General features: G+C 37.4%; 2 protein-coding genes across 2 annotated transcripts; one reads left to right on the top strand and one right to left on the bottom strand.

Annotated features, from left to right (window-relative positions):
• The first annotated feature begins 2,906 nt into the window (after positions 1-2,906).
• Positions 2,907-7,209, top strand: LOC142165253 (uncharacterized). Its single transcript, XM_075223847.1, has 4 exons — positions 2,907-3,077; positions 3,402-4,991; positions 5,150-6,486; positions 6,966-7,209. Exons 1-4 carry the CDS (start codon positions 2,907-2,909, stop codon positions 7,207-7,209), a joined length of 3,342 nt encoding a protein of 1,113 aa, XP_075079948.1.
• Positions 7,210-12,760: 5,551 nt separating this feature from the next.
• On the bottom strand, positions 12,761-13,156 carry LOC142165252 (uncharacterized). The gene has a single exon (XM_075223846.1). The coding sequence runs from the start codon at positions 13,154-13,156 to the stop codon at positions 12,761-12,763; it is 396 nt and encodes a 131-aa protein (XP_075079947.1).
• Positions 13,157-20,339: the final 7,183 nt, after the last annotated feature.

The following is a 20,339-nucleotide window of genomic DNA, read 5'->3' as shown; positions in this document are numbered from 1 at the left end:
GTTACTATAGCAGACAATGTTTTTCATTCAATTTCAGTGATTCAGCTAATTCCAGCGCTACTTTTCAGCACAACAACTTGTTTTGATAACGTGAAAGTGTTCTCTTCTCTTCTAAGATTGGTTTGAATTCTAAGCTTCATTTTAAATCGAAATTACTGTTTTTTTACAGTTTGGACTGTGAAATTGGATTCAAAGCCATAAGCAGTGAGTAACGTGAAGCTAATTCAAATTACAGTAGCATCGTTTTCTTGCAAAGCTGTTGCACCTTTGTCATGTTGTTAAAGTGCTAAAGAATTACATCTGTAATGAACACACAGGCAGGTGGCCAGCCACCTTTTGTGGCTGCGATGCCTACCCAACCTCCTCCTAGCAGTGCACAAACATCAGGGAACACAAATAACAACAAACAACCGATGGATTACTCCAAAATTCTGAAACCTTGCACTTTAAATGCTGCAATGCATGAGCAACATGAAGTTGAGCCAATTCCCATTCGTCCACCTACAATATTGAATGGAGAGCATGTTATTCAGTTCACAGAAGCAGAAGTAGAGAGGATGAATATCATCGAAGGTTTACAATATGCAATAGTTGGTAAATGTTCTTATGGAAGCCCAGAAATTCAACAACTGCGTAAGTTAATACCAATTCAATGCGGAATTAAAGGAAAGTGTAACATTGGATTTCTAAGGGATAGGCACATTTTGATTAGAATGACGTTAAGGCAGGACTATCTTCATTTCTCATCAAAAACTCATTACATAAAGGACAGGGATGACTATCAATATCAGCTTAGGCCATTGATTTACGACTCAAAGTTTAGAGCAGATGAAGAAACACCCAAGGCAATGGCTTGGATTTCATTCCCAGGTCTATTGCCAACCTTTTTTGTGAAGGAATGTCTATTTTCTCTAGCTACAGCAGTAGGTAAACCTATGCATCTAGACATGGCAACAATTAATAAAACTAGACCTAGTTGTGCTAGGGTGAATGTACTAGTTGATCTACTTGCAGATTTGCCTAAAAAGGTGAGGATGGACATATTCAATGAAGCTAATGGAATGACAAGAACTGAATGGGTGAGAATTCAATATGACATGATGCCTAAATATTGCAAACATTGTAAACTTCAAGGGCATGATCAATTTGAATGTTGGAGGATACACCCTGAACTATATGTGGAGAAGGAGAATGCTAACCAAGCAGATACAGCTAAGAAGCAGGACATAGGGAACTCACAGCCTATAATGATTTTATCTAGTGGAAAGGTCGTGGGTAATGTGAATGTTACTGCAAAAGAGCAATGGAAGGAAGTGAAGGACAACAGAGCTAGAAATGTAGTAAATCAAAATACTAGTCTCAATAATAATGGAATGGAGATGGCACCAACTAAGCAGCTTGAAAAGAATAAGAACAAGGAGGGTACAAGCACTATAGATAGACAAGCAGAAGTACAAAGCAACAGTGGTAAGGAATTGGTGGCAGTAGACAATGAAGAAAATGATCATGTTCAAGTAGCTAACAAGTTTGCAATATTACAAGGGATGGATGAAGAGGAAGAACATGTTAATCAATTGGCAATATTGGCAGCTAATGCAGCAACAAACAGTCCACCAGTTCATAACCAAGCATCTACAAAGCAAAAACCAAAACATATGGTCAATAATGAGGGAAAGCTAAATCCAGCAGCACAAGATTTTCATCTTAACTCATCGGGTATTGGTTCGACTAATGGTCTAGTCAATGGAAAGGAGGCATCAAAAGCAAAAAACGATACAACACAATGGGTAGAAAGAAGTTTCAAGGATAAAACAGGAGATGGAATAGTGAAGATCAATACATCATGCCGAGAAAACCCATCACAAGATACATTTGTGAACAAGGAACTTAATAAAACTCCAAATTCTCAAGCAGAAGGGTCAAAATCGTCTACATTTAAAGAAAGAGTGCAAGGCTGTAGTGGCAGGCTATGTGATGCACAAAGGGAATACGATTCAGACGAGAACGAAGTACCAATAGGAGCACAAGCTGATGAGGAACCAAATGAGAAGGACAAAGAAGAAGATGAGCAAAGTGTAAATGGAGAGCTCCATGCCAATGACAACAATACAATTGGTAATTTTTTAATAATGGGAGGATCAGAAATTGTTGAGCACAACAATAATTATCAGATAGCAGAAGTAACAGAAATTAGAAACTATGAAGGAAGAGGCCCAGAGGTAAATGATCCTGGAGGAACAGAAGATGATAAACTTCAGAAATCACAAGAAGACCCACAAGGACACAACCCAACAGAGAAGGAGAAACAACCAAAACAAAAAACAAAAATAGTAAATGTTACTGTTACATTGGAGAAAAAGCAGTTGCAGCTGTTAAAACGAGGAGAAGAGAAGGCCTTGGTCCCTAAAAAATGCATTTGGAGCTACATCAGGAGGGAAGGAAGACAATGAAGAAGGAGAAGAACCCGGTAGATCAGGATACGACATGGATCACGAATCGACTACCCAACACCTTATGAATGCTGCAAGGCAAGGTGACTTATCACCTACGCAAGTGGAAAAGGCAAAATCAGCAGCAAAAGGTAAGAAGAAGCAACAAAAAGATAATTTTGCAGCACCAAAAGCTGGGGTGCACACAAGGAGAACACAAACTAAATCCAACAATCAGTGATGAATGCTATCATTTGGAATATAAGGCCAGTCAACACATAGCAAGCCTTTGAAAGGTTGACAAAAATGCACAGGCAAAATCACTATGAATTTGTAGGATTAATGGAGCCAAAGCAACAAGCAAAAAAACTGGAAAGGTAAAGAAACAAGATAGGACTTGCACATAAAATTTCAAATGTTTCCAACAAGATCTGGACTTTCATAGATGAGGTATTTGAGGTAACTGTTATGTACAATATGGTGCAACAATTAACACTACGATTGTTTCATACTAAATCGCATGTGGAGTTTGTCCTAACATTGATATATGCTAAATGTGATGCAATTGAGAGGATAGAATTATGGGATTCATTATATGCAATGGCAAGGGATATGGATGCACCATGGCTTGTAGGAGGTGATTTCAATGTAATATGGGATGTAGAAGAGAAGTTTGGTGGGCTACCTGTGTCATTGAATGAAATTGATGATTTTTGACACTGCGTCAACACTTGCAATCTCTTCGACCTTGGATTTAAAGGCAGCATATTTACATAGTGGAATGGGAGAGCAAAGGAAGACTGTATATTCAAAAGGCTAGACAGATGTTTGGCCAATGTTGAGTTCCAACAAACATTTCCAGGAATAGAGGTGCAACATTTGTCAAAGACTTCTGATCATAGTCCAATGTATCTGAAGTGTGATATTGAGACTCCACAAATAAAAAAACCTTTTAAGTTCTTGAATTTTTAGGTGGAACATGCGACTTTTAAAGATGTGGTGAAAGAGAATTGGACAGTTGATTTCAGTGCAAATCCTTATATTCTTTTTAATCACAAGTTAAAAAAATTAAAGAAGGCCCTTTCATTGTGGAGTAAGGCTACATTTGGAGATATTTTCCAAAAGATAGCAAGCATGGAGGAGGTAGTGATGGTTCATGAAGCAGAATTTGAAGCAAATCCTACAGGGATGAACAGGGAAAGGCTACAAAAGGTTCAGGCAGAATTGATCAAATGTCTTGCACTAGAGGAGAAATATTCGCAACAAAAGGCAGGCATGACTTGGTTCAAGGAAGGGGATAGGAACACTAAGTTTTTCCATGCACAACTGAGAGGTAGGAGAAAGAGACTTCAACTTAACAAAATTCAAAATAGTGGAGGAACCTGGATTGAAGAAGAACAAGAAATTGCAGAAGAGGCTATCAAATACTACGAGGAACAATTCACAGAAGCAGCTACTCCTTCATCATTTGATATCTTAGAGTATGTTCCTAATCTGATTAACACTGAGCAAAATGTAGAATTGATTAAGCAGCCAACAAAAGAGGAGGTTAAAGTGGCAGTACTTGGACTTAATGGTGATAGTGTTGGGGGGCCAGATGGTATGACAGGAAAATTCTATCATTCTTGTTGGGACATAATAGGGGATGACCTGTACGACATGGTGAGGGCTTTTTTCAATGGTCATGAGCTACCTAAGTGTGTAACACACACCAACCTAGTTCTGCTACCAAAGAAACAAGAAGTTACCACCTTTTCTGATTTAAGACCAATAAGCCTCAGTAATTTTTCTAATAAGGTTATATCGAGGGTGGTACATGAAAGGCTAGTGAAATTTCTCCCAAGTCTGATATCAGAGGAACAGACAGGTTTTGTTAAGGGCAGGAATATAGTAGAAAACATCCTTCTAACTCAAGAGATAGTGACTGACATTAGGCTTAGAACTAAGGCTGGACCTAATGTCATCCTGAAGCTAGATATGACCAAAGCTTATGATAGACTATCTTGGCTATTCCTAACCAAGGTACTGAGAAAGATGGGATTCACAGAAAGGTTGATAGGGATTGTCTTTGGATTAGTTTCAAACAATTGGTATTCTATTCTAATCAATGGTCAAGCTCATGGGTTCTTTAAGTCCTCAAGGGGAGTAAAACAAGGTGATCCTGTATCTCCAACTTTGTTTATATTGGCAGCAGAAGCATTATCTAGGGGTCTCAATGCACTTCATACTAACCTTTATTTTTGTGGATTTGGGATGCTAAAGTGGAGTCCAAAGATCAATCATTTGGCGTATGCAGATGACATGATTATTTTCTCATCCTCAGATGAAACATCTCTGATGTTGATTATGCAAGTGCTGAAGACATATGAAGATGCATCTGGGCAGCTTGTTAACAAGACCAAATCAGCTGTGTACCTGCATCATTTAACAAACATGGAAGTGGTCAGCAAGGTGGAAAGGATCACAGGCATTCATAGGAATGATATCCCTATTATATATCTAGGTTGTCCTATATTTTATGCAAGGAGAAAGCTGGAATACTATCAGCCCCTAATTACTAAGGTAATGGATATACTGCAATCATGGCAGGGCAAGTTATTATCAGTAGGGGCAGGGCAGTTCTCATATCCCATGTACTGCAAAGCATGCCTATGCATCTACTATCAGCGGTAAACCCTCCAAAGTATGTGATAAATAGGTTGCACAAATTGTTTGCTCAGTTTTTCTGGAGCAGCACTGTAGGAGGAACTAGTAGGCACTGGGCTTCATGGAATACCTTATGCATGCCAGTTGAGGAAGGAGGAATAGGTTTCAGGTCACTGCATGATGTAGCAAAGGCATTATTCAGCAAGTTGTGGTGGAATTTCAGAACAAAACCAAGCCTATGGAGTTCTTTCGTATGTCAGAAATACTGTAAAAAATTAAATTCTATAATTGTTCCATGGAAAAGGAGGTCTCACATTTGGAGAAAAATGTTGGAATGCAGAGATCTGATTGAACATCAAATCCTTTGGCAAACAAAAAGGGGATCCTCACTATTTTGGTATGAAAACTGGACAGGTCTTGGGGCACTATATTTTTTAGTTCCTCAGGACTTTGGTATTGATGAAAATGTACATAATGTACATGATGTTACCTTAGATGGTGAGTGGGATGTGGACAGGCTATTTGAATTGCTTCCTGAAGACTTAGCCGTACACATTCTGGAGAAAATCAAACCACCTTCACCTCAGCAGGTTCTTGACATGCCTTGTTGGATGCTGGAAACAAGAGGATATTTCAGTGTTAAGTCAATATGGGAGTACACGAGAAGAAGAGACGAACCAAGAACAGCTTATAGGATGATTTGGGTAAAGGGACTGCCTTTTAAAATAGCATTTTTTATGTGGAAAGTGTGGAAAGCAAAGCTACCTTTAGATGATTTCTTGAAAAGGGTAGGCTACTGCATGCCATCAAAATGTTGGTGTTGTGTACAGCCTGACAAGGAATCTCTTCAGCACTTGTTTTTTAGATCAAAAACTGCAAAGACAACTTGGAAGTATTTTCTATCGAGGGCAGGAATAGCTGTAGAGGGACTTACATTGCACCAAGAAATCATAAAATGTTGGACTGCAAATGTGTGCTTAAGGCTCAAACCAGTAATGCAAGCACTCCCCTCATGCGTAGTCTGGGAACTTTGGAAAAGAAGAAATAGTATGAAGTATGGTGATGCTGTGACAACTAGCAGGGTGATTTATCAAGTTTCAACAAATCTCCAGGCATTGGTGAAAGTGAGAAAGCCTGGGATGGACATGGTACCTCACAAATGGAAAGATCTATTAACTATGATGGAAAATTTCACTCTTAAACTTAAGGTTACAAACGTCATATGGGAATTTCCAAGTGCAGGATGGCTAAAAGTTAATACGGATGGTGCATCGAGAGGAAATCCAGGCAGGAGCTCAATAGGTTTTTGTATAAGAAATGAAAATGGTGACATAGTCAAGTCAGTAGGGAAAGAGATTGAGGAGACAACAAACACAGTAGCTGAAGCGAAGGCCATGGTAGAAGCACTAAGGTTCTGCAGATTTCAACAATACTCTCATGTATGGTTTCAAACTGACTCAATGTTATTAAAAAGATAATGGATGGGATCTGGAAACCACCATGGATCATATCTGATCAGGTAGAGGAAATGATGCAACTAATGAATGAGGGCAATTACACAGTTACTCATATTCATAGGGAGGGCAACAAACTGGCAGATCACTTGGCTAATTATGCTTTAGATCATGGAGAAATAGAATGCCAACAATTCTGGCATCTAGATGCACATGGAATGAGGTTGGTTAATGAGGATAAGCTGAAATGTCCAAGTCTAAGGGTGAAGGTGGACAGGAGATAAGAATAAAAGAGAAAAGGAAAGCAGGAGGCATGTCAACTTAATCGACCAATATATTCAAATCCTAAGGGAGGAGGATATAATGGTTGGTATTTCTAACTATCTTTTCTCTAGCGCAGGTGACACTACGTTATCACATTATCCTATGCTTTCAGAAAGCCAATGGGCAATGACTTGGGAATGTCTTGTTTTTCATCAAGACAAAAGGAACGACAAAGGCAGGCATGCCTGGAACAAATGCATGGGATCGAGGAGTCATCGTTGGAAGCAAAATTTGAGTTTTTTTGTAAGCACGCGTCCAACAGCTTGAGAGAATATGAAGGCATGCGCATTGGGATAACAAAACTGGATGTAATCAGAGACATGGAATACACGCATGCTTCTAGCATTACTATATGAATGAATGCTTCAAGATGTTTGGGTCCTGGAGATTACTCGGTCGACGAGCTACAACAATTGGGAGGACAGTTTAAATTCCAACAGGGATGCATGCCTGTTTTCGAAAGGATTTGCACACTGGCATACACATGGGAAAGAAGGCATGCGCATGTGGATTCGACAACAAAAAAAAAATGGGACATGCATTTGCTCGTAGCTGGATGTAATCAGAGACATGGAATACACGCATGCTTCTAGCATTACTATATGAATGAATGCTTCAAGATGTTTGGGTCCTGGAGATTACTCGGCCGACGAGCTACAACAATTGGGAGGACAATTTAAATTCCAACAGGGATGCACGCCTGTTTTCAAAAGGATTTGCACACTGGCATACACATGGGAAAGAAGGCATGCGCATGGGGATTCGACAACAAAAAAAATGCGACATGCATTTGCTCGTAATTCATTATTTTGGAAATGCAATGGAAAAGTTTGCAGCACATGGAAAGGTCAAGACATTAGATGCTGGTTATTTTTTGGAAATACAAAAGTATCAAAAGGAGCAAAAGCATGTGAAGCATGGGTTCAAATACCAAACAATGAAGTTGGTGGAGTCGACGTGAAGTTGCTGAAAAGGGTCTATTCACGAAAATCAAATTTAACTCTAGAACTGGGACGCTTTGGACTGGAGATACAACGTCGACATGGACTTACTTGGGCTGTTTTGACAATTACAAAGTTTTAGTAGGCATAATGTGATATCAATTGGAGTATTATGCTCAATTTTGATATTACGTTACATTAGAGTGCAAAGTCTATTTCCTTTTATTGAAGGAAGACAATGATAATTTCCTAATTATTGTATTTTCTTTTCTATTTTTAATAAAAAACTAGCCCTAGGCGCTTGCCTAGCGGATTGAAAAAAAATAATTTAGTTTCGAATTTTGGTAGTTTTCTTTAACTTGGTATTTAAATAATTGTGGTAATTATTATTTAGAGTTAGTTAATTTAATTTGATAGGGTAATTTGATTAGGAGTTAATTTAGGTTTATTTTTAATTTTAATTTAAAAGAAATTAGGAAAAATGAAAAGAAAACAAAAGAACAAAGAGGATTGATAATTTGGGCTACCTCTAATTAAATTTGCACATGCCCAAATAGTTCCCCCCCATACCCGTCCAAACCACGCCCATACTCGACCCAAGCTTTCATTCCCCAAGACCAGGGAAACGACATAGTACAGGTGTGGAATGACGTCGTTTTGAGTTCAATAAGCTTCAACAAATCATGGCCGTCCATCTTGTTTCATCCCATAGCCCAGAGCACTTCTCCACCTTCGTTTAAGAATGTCCAGGTATCCTCAGAGACCAGTTCAATCTAAACAGCCCCTTCGTTCATCTCTTTATCTTCTCCCTTCGAAAACCCTAAATTCACCATTGTCACAAACCACAAACCATCCCAACCCCTGCCAAAATCACACCACAGACTCACCATGATATCCTTTCTCCAAATACCTAACCCACACCCCACGAATCAACGTTGAACTCGTCGAATCTTAAATTCGAGTTCAATTCAAAAGTTTAAAAATCACCTTCCGTCGAGCCTGGTAACATGCAGTGCATTTCTTTCGAAGTTTGAGGGCTTGACTCGACGAAACTGATGTTGATTTAGTTGTTTTTGACAAAGAACAACGGATTCAACATAAGTTTGGTTAAGTTTCCGTCTCCGTCTTGCTTCGAGCATGACTGGGTAATTTTTTTTCCTCTCTTGTAATGTTCTTTCACTAGTTCATCTTCCTCATCCTCCCTTCTCTTTTGGTTTGGTCGAAGTTTTTTTTGAGGTTTTTCCGAGTTCAAATTGGGTTTATTTCTTGTTCTGCCTTCCCCATTGTCGTTGGGAAGTTTGATTATTTTATCTCTTTAGTCCGCCTTGTCTTGTTTGTCTAAGTCTTTGTAATAATAGCATAATTATGGTTTCATTATCAGTTTAATCACTTAGTCAATGAAATTAGGCCTATGATTTAATTAATTTGTTGTTATGAAATTAGAGTGGTTAGTTCTTTAATTTTGCCTTTTGTTTCGGTTGTTTTTTTTTCTTTAGAAATTGTTCCAGGTTTCTTGGTTTGGGAAAATTTTTGGGTAGTTCTAATCCGGGCCCATAAGCATTTAATTGGACTGCATATCAAAGGCCTATATAGGGATTCAATTTGAGTCTATGACCCAGTAGGCTCGGCCAGTCGACCCAGGCTGGTCTTTAGAGCAATTAAGGGTCAGTTGGGGGGTAGTTTGGGAAGTTTGGGGTGGGGAATCTTTTAATAACTGTCTAGAAAGCTTCCTAGAAGATGAAAAAGGGCCTTATTTGGCAAGTCAGTCAGAAGTTTAAGGATTTGGTAACAAAAATGAAAATGGAAAAGGGACTAAAGGGGGTAAATACTGAAACCTGAGAGCTGCCCTACTTGCTTGCCTATAAAGGCAATGCTTTCTTGCATTGAAAAGAGAGGGGCTGGAAATATTAAAAAGAGAAAAATACAGAAAATACAACAATGGCAGAAAATTTTACTGTTTCATTGAGTTTCAACTATTTTTGATTTCTTTTCAACTTCTGAAACTATTTTACTCATCCGAGTAGGAAATGGACTGAACTTGGTCGTCAAAAGTTGGGTCTAAAGTTTTTCTAGGCCATTATTTGGTTGAATTTTTTTATATTGAGCTGTTATACATCATTTCTGGGTTTGGAGTTGTTTTGTTGGCTATTTTGGTGCTGATTCTTGTTGCTGCTCCTTGTTGATTTTTCATTGCTTTTCTTTGTTCATTTCCAGGTACACATTTCTGCACTCCATCCGAATGTAAAGCTTGATTTGGGAATCAAAAAATGGAATCTGGAGCTTTGAGTCGTATTACTTTGAGTTGGATTAATAATATAGCATACTTGTCCACTTTGTTCTGTTTAGAAATTCCCCTTACTACCTTTCAAGCTATGAACAATGTGATCAACGATTTAACCTCTGAATGTCATATGACATGGTAGTTTAGTCTAATGTCCACCTCAATATAGTTCTTTATATATAGTCATTTTTACTATTTGTTTGCTTTAAGGTCAGTAGTTGGACTGGTTTAGATGATGACGACTCAAGATTGTTTATTTTAGATAGTTAGATCTGATTGAAGGTGGTTTTTAGGTTTAGCTTATGTCTTCTTCCAGAGTTTGAGTTTTGTATCACATTTTCTGATGCATCGTTTTTAGAATTCAAGCAAGGCGTTTGTGTTGTCAAAGAACTGTGATTCAAACCATGAATTTACGGTTCGATGAGTCCCAAATTTGGTAAACCATCATCAGGATTCAAATTTCATGAAATATGTTGGTGATGTAGTTTGTTCAAAGTGGGACCTGAATTTTTATTATTCCATTTGGTCCAATATGATTGCTGCATTCTTATGGCAAAAATGGGTTTAGCAATGCATGGAAAGTACTACTAGAAGTTGAGTTTTGCATTTTACTTTCACATCTCAGGCTAGTAGTTTAGATATCATGTGAAATACTGGTAATTGAAGCTCGATAGTTGGGTCATTCAAATCGAGTAACTTGGTTAATCGCTGGAGCTGCATATTGTTACCATTATTGGAATAAGCTGTGGATACAAACTTAGCATGTAACAAAGAGTAACCCTGGACTCATATTCATCCCATAACTGCTTGTAAACATGTGCGAATTTGAGCTATTAATCTGGACGCATGTTAGCTCGTGTATGTCTATTTCATGGAATTCCTTAAAGAAATTGGGCCTGGTTCAGACCATATGGGTCAGTCTGCTAGGAAAGGGCCCTCATGTCTGTATTGCTTTTCCCCTTTACTCCAAATGCTTCAAGTGACATTGGGCCTGTAGTCAGCCCAAAACCATCTCAGACTATTTAAACGCTTGTGCCATCCCATTTGGATTTTATGGCCGGTAAAAGTAGTCCAAACTTCAATTTTAGGTTAGGTTTAATGTCTTGGCCCAAGTTAATTAATTATCATCTCTTAATGGGTTTGTGGTGTAATATCAACCAATCTGTGGCCCTCACATGTTTTAATTAGACAATAAGATAAATATTCGTAGAGAAACTTTTAGGGCTGTTTAATATACTATCGTGGTCGTGGACACGCTCGCGTGACATGATTATGATTTCTAAAAACAAAACTAGACTATGCGTTCGTGCAACTGCGGCTAAATTTTCTTAATAATAATAAAGTGTTATTAATTGTGGACACGTTCGCGTGTCACGATTTTTGACATGCCAAACGAATGGGTACACGTACGCGTGACCCGTTTCAAGATAATTTTTATTTATTAAAAAGCAGTAAAAGGCTAAAGCACATAGGTTTTAAAGTGAGTAATTAGACAATTTTGATAAGCCACGTATGATCAAATCGACCGTGCTAGAACCACGGAACTCGGGAATGCCTAACCCCTTCTCCCGGGTTAACAGAATTCCTTACCCGGATTTTTGGTTCGCGAACCGTAAATAGAGTCAAACTTCCTCGATTCGGGATTTTTAACCGGTGACTTGGGACGCCATAAATTATCCCAAGTAGTGACTCTGAATTCAATAAACAATCCTGTTTTCGATTGTCACTTAAATTGGAAAAGCTCCCTTATACACCCCTTTACGGGGGTGTAAGTAAAAAGGAGGTGTGACAGCCTGCACAACATGTAAGATATTAATTACAGAATGATATGTTAACGTTATAAATAAGTATAACAAATAACATACCAGTGCCTCATGCCTCCTGGCGTATGGAATGTACCGACCACCAACACGATGAACGGGGTTTCCGACAAAAGTTGGGTAACGCTGCGATACCAGCCCATATGCTCATGCTCGCCATCCATACGCTTAGGTGGAGGGGGTGGTGGAATCAGGTCATACATACGGTCCCAAATCTCAATCTGTGCCTCTAGCCTGGCCATGTATGTCTAGTCAACCTTAGAATGATCATCCCACTGGTAATGTATACTAAGCCAAGCGGGTGGAGTAGGTACAAGTTGTAGTCAACCAAACTGGCGAAGGACTCGCTCGGTGGCATGATGCTCGACAATATCGAGACACATCAATGTGATGGAAGAGCTCCACATAACTCGATCGCGGGAGCAATAATTGGGTAAACCAACTATTAGCTCATAGTTGTATGGCCTCTATATGAACTATTAAGTAAACACAGGAATCGTGAGTAAACGCAACACATATAAAGCCAGGCCAAGTAAACTTAAGTGTAAGCAAATCCAACAAATCCCTATAATAGGGGAGATGATGTCGAGCCTCGACCTCGCATCTGTAGCCTCGCCTATCAACCCACCCTAGCTAAAGGGAGAAACGGTGGAGGTGGTGCATCCAGAATGATCGGTGGTAGAGATGGCTGGAACTGCAGGAACCGCTCCTAGGCCCAAACCTAATATACATTGTGGACGTAAAATTTAAGGTATATTTTTACTATGTACGTTATAATCATGAAAAGAATTAACTATGTTTTCACCTGCACCATCGACAAAAATCCGATAACGTCTCTCTGGGTGCCCATGCACGCCTGACATATCTACCTATACGGGTAACCTAGAATAGCTGCACCCCAGCTGTAACCAGGTAAATCATCTAGCCTCTCAAGATGATGAAGAAATCTCAAGATGACTAGATTTTTCGAAGTGTTCGGGAATGATACCCCACCAAACATAAGCAACATCAACAATATCATATACCGATCGATAAGAAGATCCGGTGAATCATCCGTAATGTCTGCATCCATTGCCTCTAGATGCTGCCGGACGGGCATCAACTGTAAACGACTAGCCACACTCAATACAGTCTCCTCCGCTGGTTGGAAACCGATGAGCCGCTGCAACATCTGCAGGTAATGCAATCCCGTATATTCTCTAAGAGCATGCATGTAAGCTATACGTAATCCATCAACCGGCAGCCCAAAAAGAACCTCCATGTCCTGAAGCGTGATGGTAGTCACCCCGATGGGTAGATGAAACGTGTGCGTCTCCGGTCGCTACCACTCTATCATAAGCGTGATCAACGCCCAGTCGAACTGCAACTGGCCGATCTCTATGATCCTGTAGAAACCCATATCCTAAATGCATCTAACTATACGAGGATGGAGTGAGTGGGCCCTAATGAACTCCCATATATTGTCTATGTGTTTGGCACGAAATGTCTAGGACAAACAATGCCCATCTCATATGTATGAACACCTATGCTCGACCTGTAGCAACAGTAACTCTAGCGATGCAGGTCCGGGATGCACATGCAGAACCTCCATGACGACTACTATAAATTGAACAATAGTAATTAAGTATTTTTCTTTTTAATTGCTACACAACTTTAGATATATTGCAATATCTTTAATATTAAAATTTATTCGATATTTTTACTATATTGTTAATTAGGTTGATACATTTTTATATTATAATTATATATTTTATATGTTGGTTTATCATTTTATATGTTAGTTTTATTATTTTATATGTTACTTTATTATTTTATACGTTAGTTTACTATTTTATGTGTTAGTTTATTATTTAATATGTTAGTTTCTTATTTTATATGTTTGTTTCTTATTTTATATGTTTGTTTGTTACTCACCTATTTTTGAATAATTAATTTTCATAACTATACATGATTTAATTATTAAGTATTCATATAACAATACTTACTTTGACAAATATTATATTTTTTAATATTATTTTCTTATGTTTGTTGACTAGAATTCGAGAGGGTTTGTGTTTGAACTATCATCTTTTTCAGATATGTTTGGGTTTAACGAATAATTAAATGATTAATTTCAATAACTACAAAGATATTACACTAAAGAGCACTATATTTTACTACGCTAAAGGAACACTACATTACAAATACGGGCATTACATCAAAATTACGGGCACAACATAACACTACAAGGAACTAAACAACATTAAAGTCACATATTAATATATGTACAACAATAACATCTAAATAAGATTAATTATTCCTAAAATAATAATTTATCTATTTTACTAATCTTTTAGCACATAAATAATCTAATCCGGATAAAATATAACAAATTGATTTAATGTCACGACCCAAAAATTCCTCCGAAAAAGCTATGGTGGCACCTAGTCTCTAAACTAGGTGAGTCTAACATTAACTGAGATAACATTAACATTTACTAACTTTAAATTAAATAACTCTAAATAAAACACAATTCCCAAAACTGGTGGTACAAGTCATAAGCCATTCTAAGAGTAGTTATACAAAATAAATACAACACTATTCTAAAACGAGAAGGAATCAATGGAACGTAAATACAAACGAAGGTGACTCCGAGTCTTGCGAATGCAGCAGCAGGTTACCGTGAGTCTCCACCGCGACAACCCGTACAACTTCTATCAATCAATACCTGGATCTGTACACAAAAATATACAGAAGTGTAGTATAAGCACACCACGACGGTGCCTAGTAAGTATCAAGACTAACCTCGGTGGGGTAGTGACGAAGAACAGTCCAAACACCTACCGGTCAGATAAATTGAACAGGATATGATAATAAACTATCAACCTAAAGATGACAAAGTACTATCAACAACAGGGAAAGAACAAATTATAATCAATAGAAACAATAAAGGGAAATACGGATAAAAACGAAAGATAACCAAATAAATTAATACCAACATAGCTGGAACATAGACAAGCAAAAATGTACTCAAACAAGAAAGGCGATGTCAGCTCAATAAATCATATCATTTCCGACGCACAATTCCATCCATCTCAAATTTGATGTCTCATATCATATCCTCAATTACCAAACTTTTAGCACACCCAGCACTTTGTGCCTACATATTTCTATCTCTATTTGCACAATAATGTTTTCATGTTACTCAGTACATAGGGTCCATAACCAATGTAATTAAGATGTTCAAGGGGTCTCATTTACACAACATAAAGTAGGGTACAACTTCTAAGCCAATTAGAAACTCAACAATAAAAGATGAAATTATTTTTAAAAATCATTTGAATAAAGAAAGTACCATTTTCAATTAAAATACAATATCGAATGAATTATTACCTTTAACATTGGATTTAATAAATAAACTTAGTAAAAATTCCTTTTTAAGTAAAATACAACCTTAGACGGTTTAAGGGAGTATAATTGAGAAACTAATTGAATTAACGATGTAAATATTATTGAAGTTTGAAGTATTGAAATGTATATATATAAATACCGCGAGGTATGGAAAACACGGTAGGTTCCAATACAAAGGATCACAGCAGTAAAGAAATTTAAGCAGTTAAAACACTTGAATTGATAACAACAAATAAACACAGCAAACAGAAAGTGCTCGGCATCACCCTTCGTGCTTTAACTCTCAATCCTCACCATGCAATCAATAATAGAAATGTGCACGGCATCACCCTTCGTGCTTTATCACTCTTACTCACCATATGAATCATATAAATGTGCATGGCATCACCCTTCGTGCTTTATCTCTCTTCCTCACCATATGCATTAATATAAATGTAAATGTGCACGGCATCACCCTTCGTGCTTTATCTCTCTTTCTCACCATATGCATGAATATAAATCTAAATGTGCACGGCATCACCCTTCGTGCTTTATCACTCTTCCTCACCATATGAATAGTATAAATGTGAACGGCGTCACCCTTCGTGCTTTATCACTCTTTCCTCATCCAAACAGTAGAAACAACAACATCCCGATAAGGGAATTAACAATAGAAACAAACACATCCCGGCAAGGGAATCAACAATAGAAACAAATACATCCCAGCAAGGGAATCAACAATAGAAACGAATACATCCCGGCAAGGAAATCAACAATAACCAAATCTCGTTCCAACAATTAACTTCACAAAATAAACCCCAACTTGAGTCAACACTCAACAACGGTCAAATACCAAGAAAATACCATAAGCCTGGTCCAACATGAATACTCATCAAATCAAGCATGAATAGTACATAATAAGGATCACGGAAAAACTAAGAAGTACACTAACCTTAACAAAATAACAAGACATAATAAGCACGTGATAGCTACACCGGTAACCACAACAATTGGACATGTAACATATTTGCACAAAGTCATAAAGGAACTCACAATTAAGAAGTATCAAAACAATAAGGAACACAATCACTTCAATTAAGCCAATTAGGGGTCAAGTAACATGTAAGAATTAGAGGAAAGCTAGCAACATCATATGGAGCATATAGAGGTAATTTAAGCAATTAAAAAACTCAATCGTAACGACATACTTTGCACATGAAGAACATAAGGACCAAAGAACCCTAGAGGCAAATTTTCCACAAATAAGTCCGAGCACACACTCGTCACCTCGCGTGCACGGACTACAATTAGTATAGAAGACTCAAATCCTAAGGGGAAGTCCCCCACACAAGGTTAGGCAAGATACTTACCTCAATGACGACAAACCGATACTCTAAAATGCACTTCTCGGGTGAAAGACCTCCGGACGGCTCAAATCTAACCAAATTAGCTTCAAAGCACAAATAAAACACATAAAAAACTATTCCGGACCATAAAGTCTCAATCTTTAACAAAATCTTAACATTAGTCCAAAAGTCGACCCCCGGGGACGCGCCTCGGAACTCGACAAATTTTACAAAAACCGAATACCTATTCCAATACGAGTTCAACCATGCAAAATTTATTAAATTCTAATACCATTTGGCCCCTCAAATCATGGTTTTTCATTTTAGGATTTTTCTTCAAAAACCAACATTTTCCTCAACACAAATCCCAAATTAAATGATAAAAATGAAGACAAAATCATGGAATATAATCAATTCTAGGTGAAGAACACTAACCCAATCGTTTTGCTTGAAAAACCCACAAAGAATCGCTCAAAACTGAGCTCCATAAGTCAAGATATGAATAAAATGATCTAACCCTCGATTTGGGAATATATTGTGCCTGCCCAAGGGTTGTTCTTCGCGTTCGCGACCCTTCTCTCGCGTTCTTGATGAGTAAATTCCTCGTCAGCGATTTCCAAACTCATTCCAGACAACCTGTAGTATAATGGCCATAACTTTTTGCGCACAACTCCAAATGACAAATGGTTTAATGTCCTGAAAACTAGACACCAAGGGCTATCGTTTTATAGGTTGCTCATTTCCTGAGTCATCATATATTGTAGATATAAGCTTCCAAAGTCAACCCTGTGCATCAGAGATTTGCAAACTCTCCACGGACAGCCTATAGTGTGACTACCATAACTTTTTGTACACAAATCTAAATGCCAATTAATTTATATTTCTGAAAACTAGACACAAAGGCTACAACTTTTATTTTTGGATCATCTTTAAATTCTTTATAGATTGTGAGATATGAGCCTCCGAAGTCAAACCTGTGCAACCAAGATTTTCTTCTTCGCGAATGCGAAGAACAAACTTCCAGAAGCCAAATTCTTCTTCGCGAACGCGAGATGCTCCTCGCGAACGTGAAGAACAACACAGATATCAGATAATCAACATCCAAAGTACTCAAAATGATCCGAAACACACCCGAACCACACCCGAGTCCCCCGTGACCCCGTCTAAACACACAAACACGTCATATAACCTAACACGGACTCGCTCGAGGTCTCAAATTATATCAAACAATGCCGAAACGATGAATCACACCATGAAGCGAACTATGAACTTACAAATCTTCCAACTTCGAAAACTCGTGCCTAAACCTATCAAATCGATCCGGAATGACGCCAAATTTTGCAGACAAGCCCAAAATGACATAACGAAACTGTTCCAACTCTCGGAATCGCATTCCTACCCCGATATCAAAAAAGTCAACTATGGATCAAACTTCTCAAATTTTCAAACTTCAACTTTTCCAACTTCTGCCGAAACACCTCAAATTACCCTACGGACCTCCAAATCTGGATCCGAGTGCGCGCCTAAGTCCAAAATTACCATACGAAGCTGTTGAGATCACCCACAACCCATTCCGGAGCCATTTACTCAAAAGTCCAATTCCGGTCAAATTCTCACCGTTTAAACTTTCAAAACTAGTTTTCTTTTTCCAATTTGACTCTGAATCATCCGTTAACTGAATTCAACCATGCACACAAGTTGATACAGATAATATAAAGCTTCTCGTGACCTCAAACTGATAAACCAGACATAATTGCTCAAAACGACCAGTCGGGTCGTTACATCTAATCACAAAACAATCACGAAAATACAAATACCATAATAAAAAATAACTAATTAATATTTTTTATAACAACTAATAACATTAATTATTCATAGAATAATAATTTCTCTATTTTACTAATTTTTTTATCACAATAATAATATAATTCGGATAAAAAATAATAAATTAATTAAATCGCAATGGAATCACGAAATAACATAGAATACAGTAAAATATAACTAATAGATATTTTTATACATGAGTTTTAACAAAAAATAAGTCAGAATACCTTGATTTTATTTTTTTTGGAAAGTTGAAGATTTGAGGATTTGGAGTCGAAACGAGCAATATATATAATGTTAGCTTGCTACAATACGGAGAATCTACACTTTTTAAGGGACCAGTGGGCTCTAATCGAACTTTTTTCATTAAAATTGGGGGGGGGGGCCGCCGGTTTTTTAATCAAAAAGGGTTGTTGGTTCGTCTGGTGGGGAAGGAGAAGGGCACATTTATTTATATAGGTATAGAAACCATATATACCGCGCTATACTATAGCGCGGTATATATGGGCTCTATACCTTTCTGCCCATTTTAAGTTCAAATAAAGCGCGGTTATTCACCGCGCTATGCCTTAACAGACAAACGTGTTGTTAAGGTATAACGCGGAGAATAACCGCTCTATATATATTGTGATGCCCAATTTTTTTTTACCTATTATGGTCGCTTGAGTCCAAATGAACCACACTTTAGTGCCGGACTCCCCTAAGTTGGGTTAAGTTGCTTTAGGTTTAAATTTCTTTCAACTTCCATATTGTCGGTCAAATGTTATCCTCATGGGCTGCTCAATTTTTTTTTCCTTTCATTTGTGTTTTTGGAGTGAGGGTGTGTGTGTGGCAAACTGTGTGTATGAATCGCAGGAGAGTAGAAGATAAAAATAGAACTCTATGATGCAGAGACCAGATTTGAATTACAACTACCATATTGAGACATTAATCTTCTATTGATAGTGTGTAGGTATCACAACTTCACGTCATACCTCAAATAATTGTTTCTAAACAAAATAGTTTATAAGAAAAAACTAAATGCATGATATATGGATGCCCATATAATTTTATACGATATTTTTTTTAAAATATTTGTTAGTTAGAATGAGAGAGATGCCCGGTGGTTGTCACATCCTTATCTCAAGCCAAACCAAAATAAGGCATGTTAAAGCCGTGTAAGTCTTGTATTTCTTACAAGCTACAACAAAAATAAGAGTTTATAATCAATAAGACATTTCTGTATAAATAAAATATACACATGGGAAGGTGTTTCTGCAATATGCAATCCCAATTATCAGCTCAAAAATTAATGAAGGCTTCTTTACTTTAATGATTGTGATTGTAATTAATATTCTTCACCAACCATAATTTAAAGGCATCATCATTTTTGGTTCATACGATGTTCATCTCTATTTCCAACTTTCACTTTTGCTTTTGGCTATCGCCAACTTAAAATACTGAGCAATCAATATCTCATCAAACAAGAGTAAACATAACTGAATGGAGCAGTAGCTGTAGTTCTTTTTCTTCTCATAATATATAATAGTACTCTATAATCTATAGAAGCGAAAAAGCTATTTTAACTAAAGGCAGTTAAATTATATAAATATCTTAACAATTAATTACACATACAACGTGGACCAACACCGTATGATGTTTTTATCTAATCATAGTGAATATTGTAATACCTTTTGCAAGCCAAGCATAGAAAAGTTACATCTGTATCATTTGCTGGTTGGAATTCACAATCTCAATGATTGTCAGGCCTTTATTATTAGTTTAACCACTAGATAAGTTAGCTGGTTAAAATGAGAATAACTAAATTTTTGGACCTTGATAAATTCCTGTAGGCTCTAGGGTTTATCATAAACAGAAATATTTTAGTGAAAAATAAGAGATATTTTGAGTACTCATCCATATTTG

This window comes from Nicotiana tabacum, chromosome 10 (genome assembly GCF_000715075.1).
Source record: "Nicotiana tabacum cultivar K326 chromosome 10, ASM71507v2, whole genome shotgun sequence".
NCBI classification, from domain to species: domain Eukaryota; kingdom Viridiplantae; phylum Streptophyta; class Magnoliopsida; order Solanales; family Solanaceae; genus Nicotiana; species Nicotiana tabacum.
Note: the sequence above shows the minus strand (reverse complement) of the source record. Positions and strands in the feature narration are given on the sequence as shown.

What these genes read in the sequence shown, in the direction of transcription:
- LOC142165252 (XM_075223846.1), bottom strand. Translation starts at nt 13,156, where the DNA reads ATGGAGGTTCTTTTTGGGCTGCCGGTTGATGGATTACGTATAGCTTAC.
- LOC142165253 (XM_075223847.1), top strand. Translation starts at nt 2,907, where the DNA reads ATGGTGCAACAATTAACACTACGATTGTTTCATACTAAATCGCATGTG. An exon ending in ATCAGCCCCTAATTACTAAG is followed by an intron (nt 4,992 to 5,149) that starts GTAATGGATATA and finishes TTGTTTGCTCAG; the next exon opens with TTTTTCTGGAGCAGCACTGT. An exon ending in GCCATGGTAGAAGCACTAAG is followed by an intron (nt 6,487 to 6,965) that starts GTTCTGCAGATT and finishes CTATGCTTTCAG; the next exon opens with AAAGCCAATGGGCAATGACT.